This window comes from Thermobia domestica, chromosome 12 (genome assembly GCF_964235325.1).
Source record: "Thermobia domestica chromosome 12, izTheDome1.hap1.1, whole genome shotgun sequence".
Classification (NCBI taxonomy): Eukaryota; Metazoa; Arthropoda; class Insecta; order Zygentoma; family Lepismatidae; genus Thermobia; species Thermobia domestica.
This window is the reverse complement of record NC_137465.1, coordinates 3,959,289-3,979,060: the sequence shown is the minus strand read 5'-3', so window position 1 is coordinate 3,979,060 and position 19,772 is coordinate 3,959,289. Positions and strand designations below refer to the sequence as shown.

At 36.1% G+C, this 19,772-nt stretch overlaps 1 protein-coding gene across 1 annotated transcript in view; it reads left to right on the top strand.

Annotated features, from left to right (window-relative positions):
• LOC145666310 (uncharacterized) overlaps positions 1-19,772 on the top strand; it is a 741,735-nt gene that overhangs the window by 417,597 nt on the left and 304,366 nt on the right. The window contains exon 4 of the mRNA XM_081733400.1: positions 1,689-1,770. Within this exon, the coding sequence (XP_081589526.1) occupies positions 1,689-1,770 (82 nt within the window). The remainder of the gene's footprint in view (positions 1-1,688; positions 1,771-19,772) is intronic.

Genomic DNA, 19,772 nt, shown 5'->3' with positions numbered 1-19,772 from the left:
TCACGATCTTCCACCGCCTGGCTTAAGCGAGTGGTCTGAAACATTAGGCTAGAATTCGCAACACTTTTCAGTTGCGGGTTCGAATATCTGTCAGAGCATAAATGCTATATGTTGTCCTTTCACCATTTATTTTCTTATAATAATTTCTTATTGCATACTTTAGCTCAAACGGCAATCGCGTGAAACGTAAAACTCAAAGATAAATAAAATAAGTTATAGAGTTCTAGGTTCTACATAATACAATAGACAGTATGCTAAATACCCAGTCTAAATGAAGCTATTAATTACCTGCCATAAATAAACCACAAGGATCCACTACAGCTAAAACAGACTGTGGTACGTTGATTGTAATAGAGCTTCGAACTTGGGAACGGGATGACTCTGTTTTATCGCAATCCATGTAAACATGTGGTGGACAATGTGATTTTTTCTGTTTTTCTAACTTCTTTCTTTATTAAAAAGATCCAATATATATTTCAATCAAAAATTTTCTTGTACGCCTTATATCTGTAACCAAACCCAAACTATCACTTAACTCAGTATAATGTGCTTATTAAGTAGAAAATATGAAAACTGAATTTATGGGTCGTTTCAAAAATTTTGTGGCCCCTGATTCAAAAATTAATTATTGGTCAAGATCGAATCTTTTGATGTTTTTTTTTTATCATTCCTAAAATTTTTGACCAAGTTAAGATTTTTTTGATCCGTTTTTTTTTTATTATTTCTAAAATTCTTGTTTATTGTATTATATGTTTCCATATCATTCAATTACAAATGCCACCCATTCTGTCTTGCTATTTGTGTAAGTGTGAGACGTCAAACTAAATCGTTTTCTTCCTGTAATTTACTCTTATCCCAAAGACATCGAAAGAAGAAAATCTACTTAATTATGTGTGGGAAAGTGTTGACAGGCATCTGCAGCATATACAGCTCACACTCGGTTTTCCTAACAGATTCATTCAGAAAGTTTTGATGAAATATCTCATTACTTAGGTCTGTGTACTCCATAAAAATCTGTGTCCATATTAAGGATTCTGTCCTCTGCCACGAACCTCAATTAACACCCAAGTGTTAGGTATACAAGGTCGAGTAAAAAATTTGGAATAATAAAGAGTGGCAACTGATAATAGTTCTTAGTTGATTTGTAAACATATTTTGTGTCTATTAACAGGGGCTGCGGTGAATCAGTGGTAGAGCGGTCACCTCTGGTACATGGGGTTCTTGGTTCAATTCCAACTCGCTCTAAGTAAGCTTTGTGGTGGACAAACACCATGTGCGTGGGTTTTCTCGGGATTCTCCCGTTTCCTTCCATCATTTCCTTCATTTCTTATCATCACCGTCTCTTTTAGCGTAGGTGGCATAACAGTGGGACGTAAAACTTAAATATTTCCTTTAAAGATTTGTGTCTATTAACAAATTCTAGCAAGAAAAGTACTTCATAGTGAACTCAAGTAGTTGAGAGTAGACTATATAGAAACGCACTGTTTTATGCTAAATTATTTACAGACATATCTTACATGATGTGATTTGTTTTTAGTTATCAAACTTTTAAATATTGCAAGAAAAATGTTCAGTTTTCTTCTAAACTATATATTTTTAATATTTATAGAAGCACTAATTGTACCATAAATAATGTCGATATGTAACATTGAAATAGAATAATAAAAATATTTTCTCAACAATTTTAGGATTCCATGTTGTGAGGGAGATATGAAATTGATTCCTTCGGTTCCTGCGGCCCAACAAATTCACAGTTCACCAACAAACAAGGTAAGTGAATGAATCGTAGTATTCCTATTAAAAATAATAGAAGTTTCAAACATATTGTAAAACTCTTATTTGTGACAATTAAAACAAGATCGTGACACAATAATGGAAATAAATTGGACTTTCAATTGCAGTCTCTTATTTGGCGAAACTATTGCCTCCTCAGCCCCTGTGGCGAATCGAATTTTGATCTTCCTTTTATTTAGAAACGAATTAAGTAAATCTTTTATATAGGTTTAATTTTAATATTTGAGGTGTTTTGTATCACAAAGGAATTAGTAACCAGACCAAGATTTTGGAAGGAAAAATGTGTTAATTCTAGGCAAGGAAGTATAATTGAAACTTTCGACATACGTTATAACTTATGCTAACATTTTTCTGTCGTTTTTGTAAGTTCAAAACTCAATACTGGAATCTAGCGTATAATCACGAGTTACTAATTATTCAAAATACACTACATGTGCTCAGTAAAAATCTCTAAATGTTGTTTCATTGAGTCAAAACAGACGTTACATGTATTGACGAAGAATCGCCTGCCATTCTACTTGTACCTAAGTCTGCAAACACATCGATATTGTTTGGTAAAGAACTGTGAAGAGTATGGTAGTGAGCAACCATGTTCACATACCTTCGATTGCTGATATATCAGGTGATCAGGTAGATCAGGGAAGCAGCGCTGTCTGTCATTCCTTGCAAGGGACTTGCACATTCCAGGATACACATGGTCGATCATAGATGGTCGATCATTCCGCTAATAGATGTTCCTTGAACACCCTCATAATCCCAACAACCTGACAACACTATTCACATAGTAGTCTAAAACGTTAGTGGTTCTTAGTCAATTGAAACCACAGCAAAGACATACGCTTGCCAGTTTAATATTCAGCAGACGCCGTGCAACCTTCAAAACAGAAAAGCACACACCCTTTATTGTGTTTGAGCGTCGAACTAACAGAGCGCTACACTGTCTGTCATGTCTGTCATGGCCATGCAGAGTATGTGTATGCCATCCTATGGTATGATCACATTGTGTGGGCTATTGGCCGATTGTCACTGCGTGCAGTTCTTTTCTGCCCATTGTTTCCACATTGACATCACTGTCATGCTGATGTACTTTCACATGCAATAATTTTGCAGTATGAAAATCTACTTTCTACCAGCAGGTTTATGATGTTGTAGTCTGCTGTTCACATTCCTTTCTTTAATGCGACGTCAACAAAGTGACATTTATGCACAAGTTTCTCGTTTGTTTGTCCGTGCTCCATTACTGGAGTGCTGCGTACGCCACTGTTCCATGGCACCAATGCAAGCAGTAAAGCGAATGCTATGGCAGTTATTTCTAAGACACACTGTGTCTCGGGGTCTATTGCGTCTTAACATATCTGAAAGGGAAACTGTTTGATACGTTCTATTCTACTAGGCAACGAGAAAATGTGTTTCAGTAAATATTATAAAGCAAAGTAATTGGAAAATTCCTTTGTTAGGCCAAGATTTCCGTAAATTAAGATGCAATGTGTGTGTGTGTGTGTGTGAAGTAACTTACTGTTCTAAATCGTTATTGGATAATTGTGGCATATGATATTAATCTGAAACCCAGATGGTCTCAGACTTATGCCTTTGTGACTGAACTGGGATTAACTATAAGCATGGTATACGAAGTTGAGTATCTCTGAAAACAAAAAAAAAATACAAAATATTTCTTTCCATTATTTAAATTATAAATGTGTTAGCGTGTACTTCCATAAATGTCCTACAAAATGAACAAATAATAATATAAAAAAAACGTGATTATCTAAATTATGCGAGATGTAATTTTTCAGTACATGAAAACGCATTTCTTTGCCCACCCTGAATATTCAGTGTTATTTCCTCAGAAAAGTATTGTTTCATTTGGAGGCGGATTTAGAAGATAAAAAGTGGGAGGCCAACCACCCAGCCTATGATAGGTAAATCATGAGTTTATGATAAACTTTCAAAAATATATCAGTAATAACTTCAATTAACTTTGTCACTCAAAAAACTGCAGGGCCTAGTCACCCCCAGCCCCAGGATAGATCCGCCTCTGGCTTCATTATAATTGTAATATAGAAGTAAGTATCGTAAAACGGTGATTTTCGTGTATCGCTCTAAATATCTTTTCTTTTCTAATCCGAACTATGCACTCCAAATTGTCAACTAACTGTGGCACCCCAAATTTGTATTTGTACCATTTTTTTTTTGTTTTGTTTTTTATTATTATTTTATTTGTGCAATTATAGAATCAGTCAACCTCCGATAAAGGCACTGCAGGGCCCAGATCTGACTGAAACTGTGGTTGTTCGTAAGTGGTACTCTGCCGTACGAATACTGTGAGTTTGGCTAATTTTACTTCAGCCATTCTTCGTGTAGCAATTTTCACAAACAGCAGGGTAATGTGTTTAGACAATACGATGGCTAAGAATGACATGGCCACTTGCCTTATCAATGACGTTTTCATTAAACCCCTCTCTATTAATCAATCAATCAAGCTGAAGAGAGAAATATATTTTTGTACTTTTAAATATAATTTTTAAACTTCCTTTTTTTCAATATTTTGATAAGAGATCAATATTTAACCAGCCCCGCAATATTGCTATGTTATTAATATGAAACTTGAGAAAGTACGGTATTCAGTGAGGCCCGGATTACCGTGTAGACATAATAGACTGGTACTGAAGATATTTTCTTGCTCTTCCCCTCCTTATATGCTACATAATTAATTAATTCACTGTATTAAAAATTTCTCGTGCAGGCGTTTCTGCATTACAGATTATAATATGCTCTTCCTTTTTGGAGAGTTCCTGCTGTATTAGAGTGTATTGAACAGTGACACTTTGTGTGCCCGCGACTGAGTGCTGGAACAATTATTAACAACAAATTGGTCGTCGTAACTTGCAACAACGTCGATCAGAGGCGTACCCATGGGGAAGGAGATTCATCGTGTCTAGATTCCCTCAAATTTCCTAACTCAACATACATTTGTACAATTTCTCAATAAAACTATACTTGTTTAACAGGGAAATGATTGATGTAGCATGAAAATTTGATCTTACACTTCATCTGTACTCTTTCTCTTATAAAAACAGTCTAGTTCTAGCTGAAACGGGCTCACCCAGGAGAGACCCATGAGGTCCAGATCCCCTCAAAACTTCCTAACTCAACATACATTTGTACACTTTCTCAATAAAACTATAGTTGTTTAACAGGGAAATGATTGATGTAGCATGAAAATTTAATCTTACACTTCATCTGTACTCTTTCTCTTATAAAAACAGTCTAGTTCTAGCTGAAACGGGCTCACACACCGGCGACCCATGAGGTCTGGATTCCCTCAAAACTTCCTAACTCAACATACATTTGTACACTTTCTCAATAAAACTATAGTTGTTTAACAGGGAAATGATTGATGTAGCATGAAAATTTAATCTTACACTTCATCTGTACTCTTTCTCTTATAAAAACAGTCTAGTTCTAGCTGAAACGGGCTCACACACGGGTGACCCATGAGGTCCGGATCCCCTTAAAACTTCCTAACTCAACATACATTTGTACAATTTCTCAATAAAACTATACTTGTTGAACAGAGAAATGATTGATGTAGCATGAAAATTTAATCTTACACTTCATCTGTACTCTTTCTCTTATAAAAACAGTCTAGTTCTAGCTGAAACGGGCTCACACACGGGTGACCCATGAGGTCCAGATCCCCTCAAAACTTCCTAACTCAACCTACATTTGTACACTTTCTCAATAAAACTATACTTGTTGAACAGAGAAATGATTGATGTAGCATGAAAATTTGATGTTACACTTCATCTGTACTCTTTCTCTTATAAAAACAGTCTAGTTCTAGCTGAAACGGGCTCACCCAGGAGAGACCCATGAGGTCCAGATCCCCTCAAAACTTCCTAACTCAACCTACATTTGTACACTTTCTCAATAAAACTATACTTGTTGAACAGAGAAATAATTGATGTAGCATGAAAATTTGATGTTACACTTCATCTGTACTCTTTCTCTTATAAAAACAGTCTAGTTCTAGCTGAAACGGGCTCACCCAGGAGAGACCCATGAGGTCCGGATCCCCTTAAAACTTCCTAACTCAACATACATTTGTACACTTTCTCAATAAAACTATAGTTGTTTAACAGGGAAATGATTGATGTAGCATGAAAATTTAATCTTACACTTCATCTGTACTCTTTCTCTTATAAAAACAGTCTAGTTTTAACTCAAACGGTCTCACACACGGGCGACCCATGAGGTCCGGATTCCCTCAAAACTTCCTAACTCAACATACATTTGTACACTTTCTCAATAAAACTATAGTTGTTTAACAGGGAAATGATTGATGTAGCATGAAAATTTGATCTTACACTTCATCTGTACTCTTTCTCTTATAAAAACAGTCTAGTTCTAGCTGAAACGGGTTCAACTACGGACGACCCATGAGGTCCGGATCCCTTCAAAACTTCCTAACTCAACATACATCTGTACAATTTCTCAATAAAACCATACTTGTTTAACAGGGAAATGATTGATGTAGCATGAAAATTTGATCTTACACTTCATCTGTACTCTTTCTCTTATAAAAACAGTCTAGTTTTAACTCAAACGGTCTCACACACGGGCGACCCATGAGGTTTGGATCCCCTCAAAACTTCCTAATTCAACATACATTTGTACACTTTCTCAATAAAACTATACTTGTTGAACAGAGAAATGATTGATGTAGCATGAAAATTTGATGTTACACTTCATCTGTACTCTTTCTCTTATAAAAACAGTCTAGTTCTAGCTGAAACGGGCTCACCCAGGAGAGACCCATGAGGTCCAGATCCCCTCAAAACTTCCTAACTCAACATACATTTGTACAATTTCTCAATAAAACCATACTTGTTTAACAGGGAAATGATTGATGTAGCATGAAAATTTGATCTTACACTTCATCTGTACTCTTTCTCTTATAAAAACAGTCTAGTTCTATATGAAACGGGCTCACCCACGGGCGACCCATGAGGTTTGGATCCCCTCAAAACTTCCTAATTCACCATACATTTGTACACTTTCTCAATAAAACTGTACTTGTTGAACAGAGAAATGATTGATGTAGCATGAAAATTTGATGTTACACTTCATCTGTACTCTTTCTCTTATAAAAACAGTCTAGTTCTAGCTGAAACGGGCTCACCCAGGAGAGACCCATGAGGTCCAGATCCCCTCAAAACTTCCTAACTCAACCTACATTTGTACACTTTCTCAATAAAACTATACTTGTTGAACAGAGAAATGATTGATGTAGCATGAAAATTTGATCTTACACTTCATCTGTACTCTTTCTCTTATAAAAACAGTCTAGTTTTAACTCAAACGGTCTCACACACGGGCGACCCATTAGGTCCGGATCCCCTCAAAACTTCCTAATTCAACATACATTTGTATATATTCTCAATAAAACTATACTTGTTTAACAGGGAAATGATTGATGTAGCATGAACATTTGATGTTACACTTCATCTGTACTCTTTCTCTTATAAAAACAGTCTAGTTTTAACTCAAACGGTCTCACACACGGGCGACCCATGAGGTTTGGATCCCCTTAAAACTTCCTAATTCAACATACATTTGTACACTTTCTCAATAAAACTATACTTGTTGAACAGAGAAATGATTGATGTAGCATGAAAATTTGATGTTACACTTCATCTGTACTCTTTCTCTTATAAAAACAGTCTAGTTCTAGCTGAAACGGGCTCACCCAGGAGAGACCCATGAGGTCCAGATCCCCTCAAAACTTCCTAACTCAACCTACATTTGTACACTTTCTCAATAAAACTATACTTGTTGAACAGAGAAATGATTGATGTAGCATGAAAATTTGATGTTACACTTCATCTGTACTCTTTCTCTTATAAAAACAGTCTAGTTCTAGCTGAAACGGGCTCACCCAGGAGAGACCCATGAGGTCCAGATCCCCTCAAAACTTCCTAACTCAACATACATTTGTACAATTTCTCAATAAAACCATACTTGTTTAACAGGGAAATGATTGATGTAGCATGAAAATTTGATCTTACACTTCATCTGTACTCTTTCTCTTATAAAAACAGTCTAGTTTTAACTCAAACGGTCTCACACACGGGCGACCCATGAGGTTTGGATCCCCTCAAAACTTCCTAATTCAACATACATTTGTACACTTTCTCAATAAAACTATACTTGTTGAACAGAGAAATGATTGATGTAGCATGAAAATTTGATGTTACACTTCATCTGTACTCTTTCTCTTATAAAAACAGTCTAGTTCTAGCTGAAACGGGCTCACCCAGGAGAGACCCATGAGGTCCAGATCCCCTCAAAACTTCCTAACTCAACCTACATTTGTACACTTTCTCAATAAAACTATACTTGTTGAACAGAGAAATGATTGATGTAGCATGAAAATTTGATGTTACACTTCATCTGTACTCTTTCTCTTATAAAAACAGTCTAGTTCTAGCTGAAACGGGCTCACCCAGGAGAGACCCATGAGGTCCAGATCCCCTCAAAACTTCCTAACTCAACATACATTTGTACAATTTCTCAATAAAACCATACTTGTTTAACAGGGAAATGATTGATGTAGCATGAAAATTTGATCTTACACTTCATCTGTACTCTTTCTCTTATAAAAACAGTCTAGTTTTAACTCAAACGGTCTCACACACGGGCGACCCATTAGGTCCGGATCCCCTCAAAACTTCCTAATTCAACATACATTTGTATATATTCTCAATAAAACTATACTTGTTTAACAGGGAAATGATTGATGTAGCATGAACATTTGATGTTACACTTCATCTGTACTCTTTCTCTTATAAAAACAGTCTAGTTCTAGCTGAAACGGGCTCACACACCGGCGACCCATGAGGTCTGGATTCCCTCAAAACTTCCTAACTCAACATACATTTGTACACTTTCTCAATAAAACTATAGTTGTTTAACAGGGAAATGATTGATGTAGCATTAAAATTTGATCTTACTATTCATCTGTACTCTTTCTATTATATATATATATATATATATATATATATATATATATATATATATAAAATACAATTTAGTACTATCATTTTCTCTGAATATATAGGTGGAAGTATTTTACAATTACTTATCGTCTTTTCGGGTGCAGAATAATACCCGTTCAATACTAGATAAACGTAATAGCTTGTAGTATGGGTCACCCCCCTTAACGCTTGGGCTTCTCCATACAAAAATTTGTAGGTGAGCTCGATGCCTGAGCTCGATTAAAATATAAAATTTTCTTCATATATTGAAACAGAGTGCTCAACAGCAAGAACAACACCTTCAAATTTGGTAAGTAAAAGTATGTTTGAAATTATATTACATTATTTTTTGGACCTAAGAGGAATAGGAGTCAGTTCTAGAAATATAGCCTAGGGCGAAATATTGTGATAATCCGGCCCTGTATTCAACCACATTTATCTTTGTTTATTTCTATCATAAAACAGAACAACGAAATTGCTTCCGTTTAAAGCCACAGAAAGAAAAGATCTATACGTGACACATCTTGAAGATCATATTTCGGAAGCAATTTTTCATTTGTAACACCTTTTCTTTGATGTATTACTTTATAATATGTATGTGTTATGTTTACATTATCTTCTGAACTAAAATCATAATTTGTGTATGATTTTTTTTTTTCATATAACCTGAAAATTGTATCAGAAAGGGAGGAGCGAATGAGATAATCTAGAAATGGATATATATATATATATATATATATATATATATATATATATATATATATATATATATATATATATATATATATATATATATATTTTCAGGCAGGAAGTGTATTATTTTTTAATTCTTTGTTCTTATATTTCTTTTTTCTTACATTTTGAGCACAATAAATTGGAAATGCCTATCTTCCCCAAACATAATAACACCCTTTCTTTGTAGTTCCTTGACAGAAGGAAGATTGTAAGCCTCCACTTCTATCTTAGCCCCGTGTTTTTTTACATTTTTCGGAAGCGAATCGTGGACCACAGAGAGTTTATTTTGAAGGGTGAGAAAAAAAACTGCAGAAATAGGAAGTGGTTCAGCTCCTCTGATATGTATGAGAGCCATGATGATGTCACGTAATCCAGTAGTTTCGCCTGGCCTCTGTTCAACTTTTGTGGCCGGACGAAAGAATGATGGGATAACTGCCTTTGATGCGGTATCCTCATACACATATACACAAACTTTCTATCTATCTGTCTCTCTCTCTCTTGCAGTGTGTATATATAATTTCACTCGTTTCCCGTTTATTTGTGTGTGGATGTGTCTGTGTATCTCGAATTCCGACCCAACTCACGCGAAATTACGATTTGTCTTGTAAGGCGATGGTGATTTTGCACACAGTCCAAGCGCACCTGAGGAACTGATGAGTTCGCTGGCTGGGATTTGTATAGGGGAAGGTGGAATGGGAAGGCCACTTCGTAGGTTGTTTCAAGTCACGAGAAAGCAAGCCAATCACTTTTCCTTCTGTCCTTCTGTTTCGTGAAAAAAAGTAGAGAGAAACAGAGAAGGTAGTAAATATATAACATATGAGGTTTGATTTCTATTCTTACCTTCAGGGTAAACCACTAAATGAAATAAGTTACAAACATTATGATGCAATAATTCAATGTATTTGCCAGTAATGCTTCAAATACGAAGTTCAATTCTGTTGTAATTTCTTGAAGTGTCTTGTAGGTTGAAATCAAATAAAATAGTTGCTAATCTATTGTCTCAATATTATGCTCTTCAGGCTAATGGATACGGATATTTAGTGAAAGCGAATGATAATGAAATAATTGGAAGAATGATAATGTGGGAGGAAATGGCAGAGAACCGCGAAAATCCTCGAAGACGATGTTGTTCACCATAAACTCATATGACCTGGAATTCCTTGCACAAAGGTTGAGTGCTCTAGAACTAAGCCATCGTACCTCCGTTTTCGAAGGGCAATTCAAATTTTAAGAAAATGAATTTTGTAGATATTTGTAATACTGTGCCGTGGGGGGAGCGGGACGATGGCTCCGGGTGCCAAAGTAAGAGGACGCAAATTTCGGAAGAAAAAAAGATATAAAATGGAAGGAAAAAGTAATACAAAGTGCTCAAAATGAAGGAAGTGCAGGAAGGTTTATTTTTGAAAATTTTCTTACGCTTCGCTCCAACCATGGTGACGCTTCGCGGCTGGTCTGTCGACCTCAATCATATATGTACGGGGGCGCTGTCATATACTCGCCCCCTGGGGGCGCTTATTTTCCACGGCATGGCACTTGATATTTGTTGGGTTATAGCTTCAAGTTCCTTTCATGCACCGAGATTATATAAGATCTGGCCCAAAAATTTTAACATGAGTTCCGACCTGGAATCTAACCCAGATCTTTAACGCTAAAATCAGGTTCTTATCAACTTTTCCGCAAGGAAACATTTTCCTCGTAACTCGTAAATTATTTTTTCATTAGTATGTAAGAGAACAGAAATATTGTACACCACTGCCGCTAGAGTTCTGTATGCCGTACTGTTTTTCCATCTCTGTTACACGTTAACAACGAGTGCTCGCATATTTTAAAACAAACTGCATGTTTCTATCTATTACCACTCCTGAGAAAAAAATGGAGATGTTATAACTTGAAGGCCCATTGTATGACTAACTCTTGGAGTTTAATTTTTTATTAACTATAATCTTGTTCAGAGATAAACAAACATGAATTCATAGATCTCACCCAGTAGGACAAAATAACATACTTGAGCGTAAAATCTCATGCTTAGTTTTTGAGAAAATCCCAGAAAACTATTTTTTATGAGTTTAGAAAGTATGTTATTCATGACCAATCTGATACGGTTGACAGAACGGAATATATTTGCTGTTAAGTAGCAGATTATATCTATTGCTTTCTTTTCTTCTAACATTGACATATATAGGAGGCGCATCTAGAAAGTAACTTTCTCACGCGTTTCATAGCTAGAGCCTGTCTATTCCACCTGTGCCATCGGAAACTTTGCGAACTATACTTCGGTTCCAACCTTCGCCACCCGCTGACGGAGGAAACCCTCCCTTTGCTTACGGAAAAGAAGTGAATGACCTCCGCTGTGTTGCCAATTTGCCATTTAGTCGTTTGGTCTTGACGAGTGAAGATTGTAGGCTACTTAGAATGGATAACAAGACAGAGGACAGCGAAGTCCGTGAAAAAACTTATTCTGGCAACGCTTCCACATCTAACAATTGAAAGATCTCTGCTGCAACAGCTTGTCCCTCCTCTTTCGAAGGAGGTACGGGAATCACATATCAACAGCAGCGCCAGAAGGGGCATAGTTGAGATAGAAAGCTCTAGGAAGCTATATAATGCGCGAAGCGACTACGTGTACGTGAGAGAGTAAGGTCCTAGCATGGCTCATGCGTCAGCAGAACTTCCCTGGTACTCTTAGTAGTCTCGTGGCAGTGGTTGAATATGGACGTTCCTATCCTAGCTCTCGTCGTGTGTGAAGTGCGAGCAGTGATAAAGTTTTTTAATGCACAGGGTATAACAACGATTGAAATCCATCGTCAGCTGTGCCAGGTCTATGGGCGTAACGTCATAAGCAAGCAGATGGTGCGTTGCCCACACACAGCTGGCCAGATAACAGATCTCCTGCAGCAGTTCGGCTGGGACATTTTGGATCATTTATCGTATGGCCCGGACCTCGCTCCGAACGATTACCATATGTTCTTACACCTCAAGAGATTCCTGTCAGGTCAGCATCAGCATTTTCAAAATGACATAGAGGCAGTCAAACGGTGGTTCCTATCTCAGGCGACCGAGTTCTATGGCACAGGTATAGACAAGTTGGTCCCATGGTATGACGAATGTCTGAATTCCGGAGGTGAATATGTTCAAAAATAGTAAAGCATATTCTGTATCTGATACAATAAATATTTTCATTCGATCGTGTTTTGTTTCTGTTCAAGGCCTTTGAAAAGTTACTTTCTGGATGCGCCTCGTACTTCTATCAGTGACGCATATACTACTTGTCATACAAAGAATAAGTAGAATAATAATGTAGTATTGTTGGAATCAATTTATGCATATAATAATTACAATGTATCCGTAGGAGCTATCAACCACACATGTCAAACTGTCCTCGAAACCAAATAAATTTGCCCACATTATTACGATGGCGTTTCAATTTAATTTGTTTTGCAGACACAGGCTGATTGAATTAGTTGTCCAGTGTTTGTGAATTGGCAGGAAGATTATTTTGGAGAAAACCTCCAGGAGTGAAGTCAAAACCTCTAAAACAAAGAAGTGGACTGATTAACATATGAGGCTGGAAAGACGGATCTCCCACTGGCAGCGTGTGGCAGTAAAATGTACGACTATTGCTATCCAAATATAATGTCCTGTTGTCCAGATAAATTAAGCCGTTAAATTGTTGAGTTCCAACGTAATAATAATTGAGACTTCTCACGCGAGGTTTCGATACCTGATGTTGCACTGAATATCAGCCCCCATTTATCATCATTTTCTTACAGTGTGGGAGAACAATGCCAAGTAAATACAAACTTATTAACTCTCAGTGGCCAGAGGTTTTTATGTAGCGTTACTAGCCCTGTTCTTACACATAATTTGTACATGGTATATCTACAATGATGTAATTGAGTTAAAGGAAAATATTGTGTCATGGTTTATACTCGGATCAAACAAAGATACAACGAAATAAGATTAAATTTAATGAATTTTCATGAAAGTTATTCATCTTCACAGCCAGTTGAGCATTTTAGTGGGAGCAATATGAAATTTGAGATGGAAACATGAAATTTAAGAGAGATGTCTTAATGCATGGACCATTGTTGTCCATACGGGCGTCAATCCTACTGGAGACACCAGGGAACCTAGTGGCTTCCAATATTCGTAAAACGGTTTTCGTTCTCCCAAATTTTCAAGTATCTTAAGTCAATTATGACCCGAAAGAGGATCAACCACGTAGCAGTTTGCTACGTTCACAAAACAATATTAGATCAAATGGATATGAAAAAAGTAGCACAAAAGTTTGTTTCCGATTTTGAGAAAAAGGAAGTCATTTTTTGGCCCTATGAAGGTGAAGGTGGAGTAAACTGTAAAATAATGAACTGTTTTGATTTAAATAGCAAGTTTAGTTTAGCTTCAAAAAAAGATAAAACATAATTTATATATATTTAACTATACATTAATGAGCCTCATTTTCATTAGTTGTAGGCTTCTAGGCCTAAAACTTGTTTTCAAAACTTTATTTTTTCCGAGTATTCATTTCACACTACCTTTTATCATTATTTTGTTTCTGACATACGCTGTCGTCAAAAGTTTCCGGACAGATCAAAAAACAAGGAAATAGTAATTTAGGTTTGTAATACGGTGCAATTTTGGACAAGATACTTGGTAGTTTAGGAACACAGTGATACTTTTAACATCAGAATAACATAATAACGTTATCCAACAAAGAAAATTGTCAAATTCTTTAAATGTTCTTTTCGTCAAAGAAACTGTCCTTTGCCGCTTTCACTCGTTTCACCAATCGGGGCATGTGGCTTACAAGTTTTTGAAGATTTTTATCTGAATTATTATTCCAGGCGTTCTGCAGAATATCAAACACATCAGCACCAGATGTTGGACAGTCTTTTCGTATATTTCTGCCAAGCTGTTGCCAGAGAAGTTCGACGGGTAGAGACTTACACAAACAAAATATTTCGAATTGGTTGCTTTCTCTATCGAATATGTATTGATTAGCTCATAAAAATGTAAGTTGAAGCGCCTGTCCGGAAACTTTTGACCGGCAGTATACACTTGGTATCATTTAAGTTTAACTAAAATTATAAAAAGGTTGAATTTTACTGTTTAAATAAGCAAACAAACTGTAAAGTGTGTGTGTGTGTGTGTTTTTTTAGTGCCATATTTTCCAAAAAAAAAACAAAAAAAAAGTATACTATCAAAGGTAAAAATAAAACATTTTTTAAAGTTTTTGTTTGCTTTTTTAAGTCAAAAATGTTTTAAAATACAATGTACGAAAACTATTTTTTTATTTTCCGGGGTGAGACCTCCGAACCCCACTTACCTGGGGATATTTCATTTACCCCAGTTCCCCCGGTAGTCTGTCCCCAAAGCTCATGTGCTGCTGATGCCAATTATTGTCTACAACTTATAACAATATTGTCAATTTAGGGTTGGTGTGCCTTCTGTAGCATCGCATCGAATAATTAGAAAACATCAGTTTCAGACAAATCAATCGGTTTAGGAAGAGATCATCTCCAAAACCTTTCCTTTAACAGTCAATAACAGTTTTACTTGAAAGGCATATTGTTTGCAGGGGGCATTGTTGCTTAGTGCTGTGATCAGTTTTTGATTCGACCCCAGATTACATGAGTTTCTACTAGACAACAAGATGTTCCTTGGATCTTCTAGAGGTTGTTCCTCATTCGTACTTCACCAATTATTTGATACTTATTCACTTAGGCCTATAGTAATCATTCATTTCCTTTAGCTATAGGGCTTACTCAAGTAACGCTATTTATTATTACAGATTTTTTTTTTTTTTTTTACATAAACGTGGGGTATTAAATAAAAGCTACCTTTTATTTTTATAACGTTTACAGAATATAACAGCATCAGAAAATGGGATTAATAATAGAGATTGTGCCATTCTGTCTGTCCTTACACTCAAACAAATTCTCAATGTACAAGTATGTCTTCTGTTATTACAACACTTCGATTCACCCGCTGACTGCCTTTCCATTCATGATTGGATTAAAGCTTAGGATGCCTTTTAGCATCGTAGCTACATGAAAATTGGACCTACTGTTAAATGTGGGGTTAGGGGCCGAACTACTCATCCGGCTACCCGACAATCGTTGAGTGGGCCAAAGTAATAAAGACGAAATTGCCTATTTCTAGATGGGCCAACTCTGTAGCTGAACCAGGTTGTGCCAAAGATTGCCAATTCGTCCCTGTAAGGGATCCGAACCACGTAAACTCCTCTGAGAATTGAACCCAGATGTCCTGGGTAGAAAACACGTACTGTAACTACATTATTTCCTACTCTTATTTTCTACTACTCACTGGGACCTCTCCTTTATTACTCGTACATCGCTGGCCGTACACAAAGAATAACTTTCTAATTTTATGTGAATAAAAATCCTTTAAGAAAAAGTAACTTACATGGGTAATTTTTATGTTTCCCCAATGGGGAACACACTATTAATCCCTGTCCAAGCTGAACTTTCTTTCTTTGATTCAAAACGTTCCTCTTCAGCAGCAAGGCTATGTAAGACGGGTACCTACAGTTTAAAGTGAATCCGAGATCCCACAATGCGTTCAATCCTCTCTTACTTGTAATCGAATCCGAGACCTTATGTATTAAAGTTATACAGCTAATCACTTAACCAGCAGGGAGGACCCTTCATGGAATTGAAAAAAATAAATAAAATGAAATTTTTAAGTTTTACGTCCCATAGTTGTGCCAACTATGCTAAAGGAGACAGTGATGATGAGACACGAATGAAATGTGGAATGAAGAAAGTGGAAGGAAACGGGAGAATCACGAGAAAACCTACGTGCACGGTGTTTTGCCACCACAGAGCTCAGTTGGTGTGAGCTGGGATCGAACAAAGGACCCCCTATCACTGAGCCACCGCGAGCCCTTCATGAAATTGAACACTTGACTAACACGTTATGTAAATGGTAATCTAAAGAGTCAGACCACACGCCGACATCAGAAAAGACTATATTCGTTGACTGACAGGTGTGTTTTTGTAAATATTCCGCTGAAATTGCACACACAATTAAAAAGAAAAATAATACAATTATCACGGACTCTTATAAGAAAATTAAATTTGTGCTTGTGTTGAAATGTAATTGAGGAAGTGTTTTCTGAATTTAAACATCATTGAAAATACTATTAAGCCTAAGTTTTATTGTCTCCTATATACACAACACATACTGGAAACTGACAGATTGTTTTCAAATTTATGCCATCTACTCTTCTTTTCAAATTAAATAATGATTTTTTTCAGCAAGTAACAACATAGGACATACAATGTGTCGTAACTCCATAGTGGGTGAAAAATCTATATGTGCTGTGTGTGTATATATATAAAGAGACCACACACATTGTCTTGTGTACATGAATACCGAACCCAGCCATCAGCTTTTATGCAAATCCCAGATAGGACAATTCTCTGGCATCGCCCCCCTTTCCCCGTCGCCCCCTCCCCTTTAACTTACTACTACTGGAAATGTTGAATTCATAAAGTATGCTGACAATGTGTCCTGCGCCAGTGGTTGAGCAGCGGTCTCCACAAAAGCTCCGGTTTGCATTCCATGCAGAGCGTTGTCAATGCTTGGGATCCAGTGAGCCCACAACTTCAATAACCGCTTCAACTCATCGCCTCTTAAATATAATTAGTCGGAGGAATGTACGGTACACGGACTCTGCCATGCTGTATGTGTGTTTGTATTTATGTGTGTGTGTGTGTGTGGGAAATGATTGACAAGGAGGGGTCGCGTTTTGTGTGTAATAACTCAGTTATCTGTGATGATGGTTTCCCAAAGCGAGTGGCGGACGACAACTGCAGCCAGAATTTCGCGTATTCATCTAGAATGCGTATCAGCCACACAGACACAGAGCAAATATTACCCTTGTAAAGCAATGCCAGCAATTTCTAGTATTTAAAGAGGTATTTCGCTAGCATAGATCCCTCCCTAACCCCTCGTCATCTCCCTTTTTTCTTTCTTTGTATGAAACATCAAATATTTTTGACAAAAACAACAGCATATCTGAAATTAAATTCGGGAGTGAAATTTTATAGAAAGATGTCCCGAGAAACTGCGGAAGAAAAGAAAAAAAGAAATTTCAAACTTTTACCCCTCTTCACATTCTCCCTTTTTTCTCTTCTTTCTCTCTTTCTATATTTCATCGTCACACACATACACATGCATATAACTATGCATAGCATATCAAATACACATACAGGAAAAGAGCATGCTATTGGAATATTACTGTTCAAGGGCGCCCATCAGGGGGGGGGCAAGTTGGGGCGCTCGCTCCCCTATAGGAAATTGTACTTGGGAATATCGAAAACCCAATAGAATTTTTACATTAGTTACAGCAAAATTTCAAACTATATTTGAAATATCGCCCCCCCCCCCCCCCTTGGAAACCACAATATGTTCGCCCTTGTTACTGTTCAGTGATCTGAAGCATTGAATCACTTTGCAACTCCGTAGTATTCTGTGATTTACTTATGTACTGAAATCACTAACTATGAATGAAAAAAAAATCATTACTTTTATTCATGAAAACATAGAGTCAATTCTGTAGGTGAAACTGAACTAAAGATCTTTGTAATATCTTAAATTTTGTATTTTTTTTAAAAAAATCACAAGAACAGGATTTGTAATCTTTCTTAAATCATTGGTGGCAGAAGCAAGGTGTTTGCAAATAGTCAAAAAGCACTGTGGTAATATATCATGTTTATAGTATTTCACTAGATAAAAATAATTAACATTTTAGATAAAATCATGAAAAATGGGAAGCAATTATCTTGTGGAAAATTAGACTTCAACAATACTTCTTATTTTTTCAATCATTAGTATAATAACAATATTTTTTATGTCATTTGGACTTTTCTAAGATTTTGTAAACTTTAAAGGCCTTTTGACAAATTAGAAAGGCAAAATACTTGAAACAAACCAGGACAATTATTCATATAAAAAGACCAGGCTTTGAACTCTGGGATCATCCTGCACCTTTGAGTCTCAATGGAGAATTCTCCGAGAAGTTTCTACGAACGCAAAAATTTCAAATACGGAAAGAATGACCACTGGCTGCTCAAAGCTAAGCAGATTCTGCAATAGGTAAAGTATGACAATAGAAAACTTAAACTGTCTATTTGCACATAACATAAGTTTGGGAGATCTCTGAAGCATAGTATAACAGCATAACTTGTTATATATAGGTCCTCAGTCATATTTTTCTCTATTTTATATCATTAAATTCACTCAAAACAGATTTCCTAGCTTTTATAGTGGCACACAATTATTGAAATAAAATACACCTTTTACTTATGCATACATACTTTATATGATGGTTCGTGAACTATTATATCGTTTATTTATAAAATGTTGTTATTACACCTCATCAAATTAACACATTAGAATCAATTTTTGATTCTATTCTTTTTTCCGTATTTTCTTCTTCTTCTAACTAGTTAGTGCATATTTTAAAATTACACATTGCCCAGAAGTATAATAAAAGATATTTAGAATTACACCAAAAATAAAAAGATATCGTTACAATAGGCGGCGCCAGGATTTTGATATTGTGGGTGCAAGCTGGGAAGCTATAAGACATAGTTAAAAATATTAACATGGTAAGCAATAAAATCTATTATGTGGGTCTACATATTTAAAGGAAGTTCGTATAAAGGTACACATGTGTGAAAGTTATGGATTTATCAAAGAAATATCAAAATTTTTAAGTTTTTTTAATGGTATCAATTAAAGAGCTTTTATAAGAACATTCTTCTGTTGAATGGAATCATGGCTTTAAATTCTTCAATGACATCTTTAATATCTATGCTCACTGAAATCGAGTTTTCAACGGAAAGCAACATTATGGAGTTGAGTCTCTGTTGAAGCATAGTCAATCATAGTTTGGACTTGACATAATTCATCTTGGAGAAACTCTGTTCGCATGAGCAAATAGTAACCGTAATCACTGAAAACTTTCTCATCAATCTGTAGAAATTCACATACACCCTCTCTCTTCCAGATTCTTGCAATCACTTTAGCCAATCAAGAACTGTAGATGGAGAATTGTTCAAGCGCCTTGCTTTGCATTATTGACCCTTAAGATCTCAAAAATAATCGCTAACATTAGAAAAAAACTAGAAAAACACTGTATGATAGCAAGTAACTTATGAGAGACTCAATAAGTCA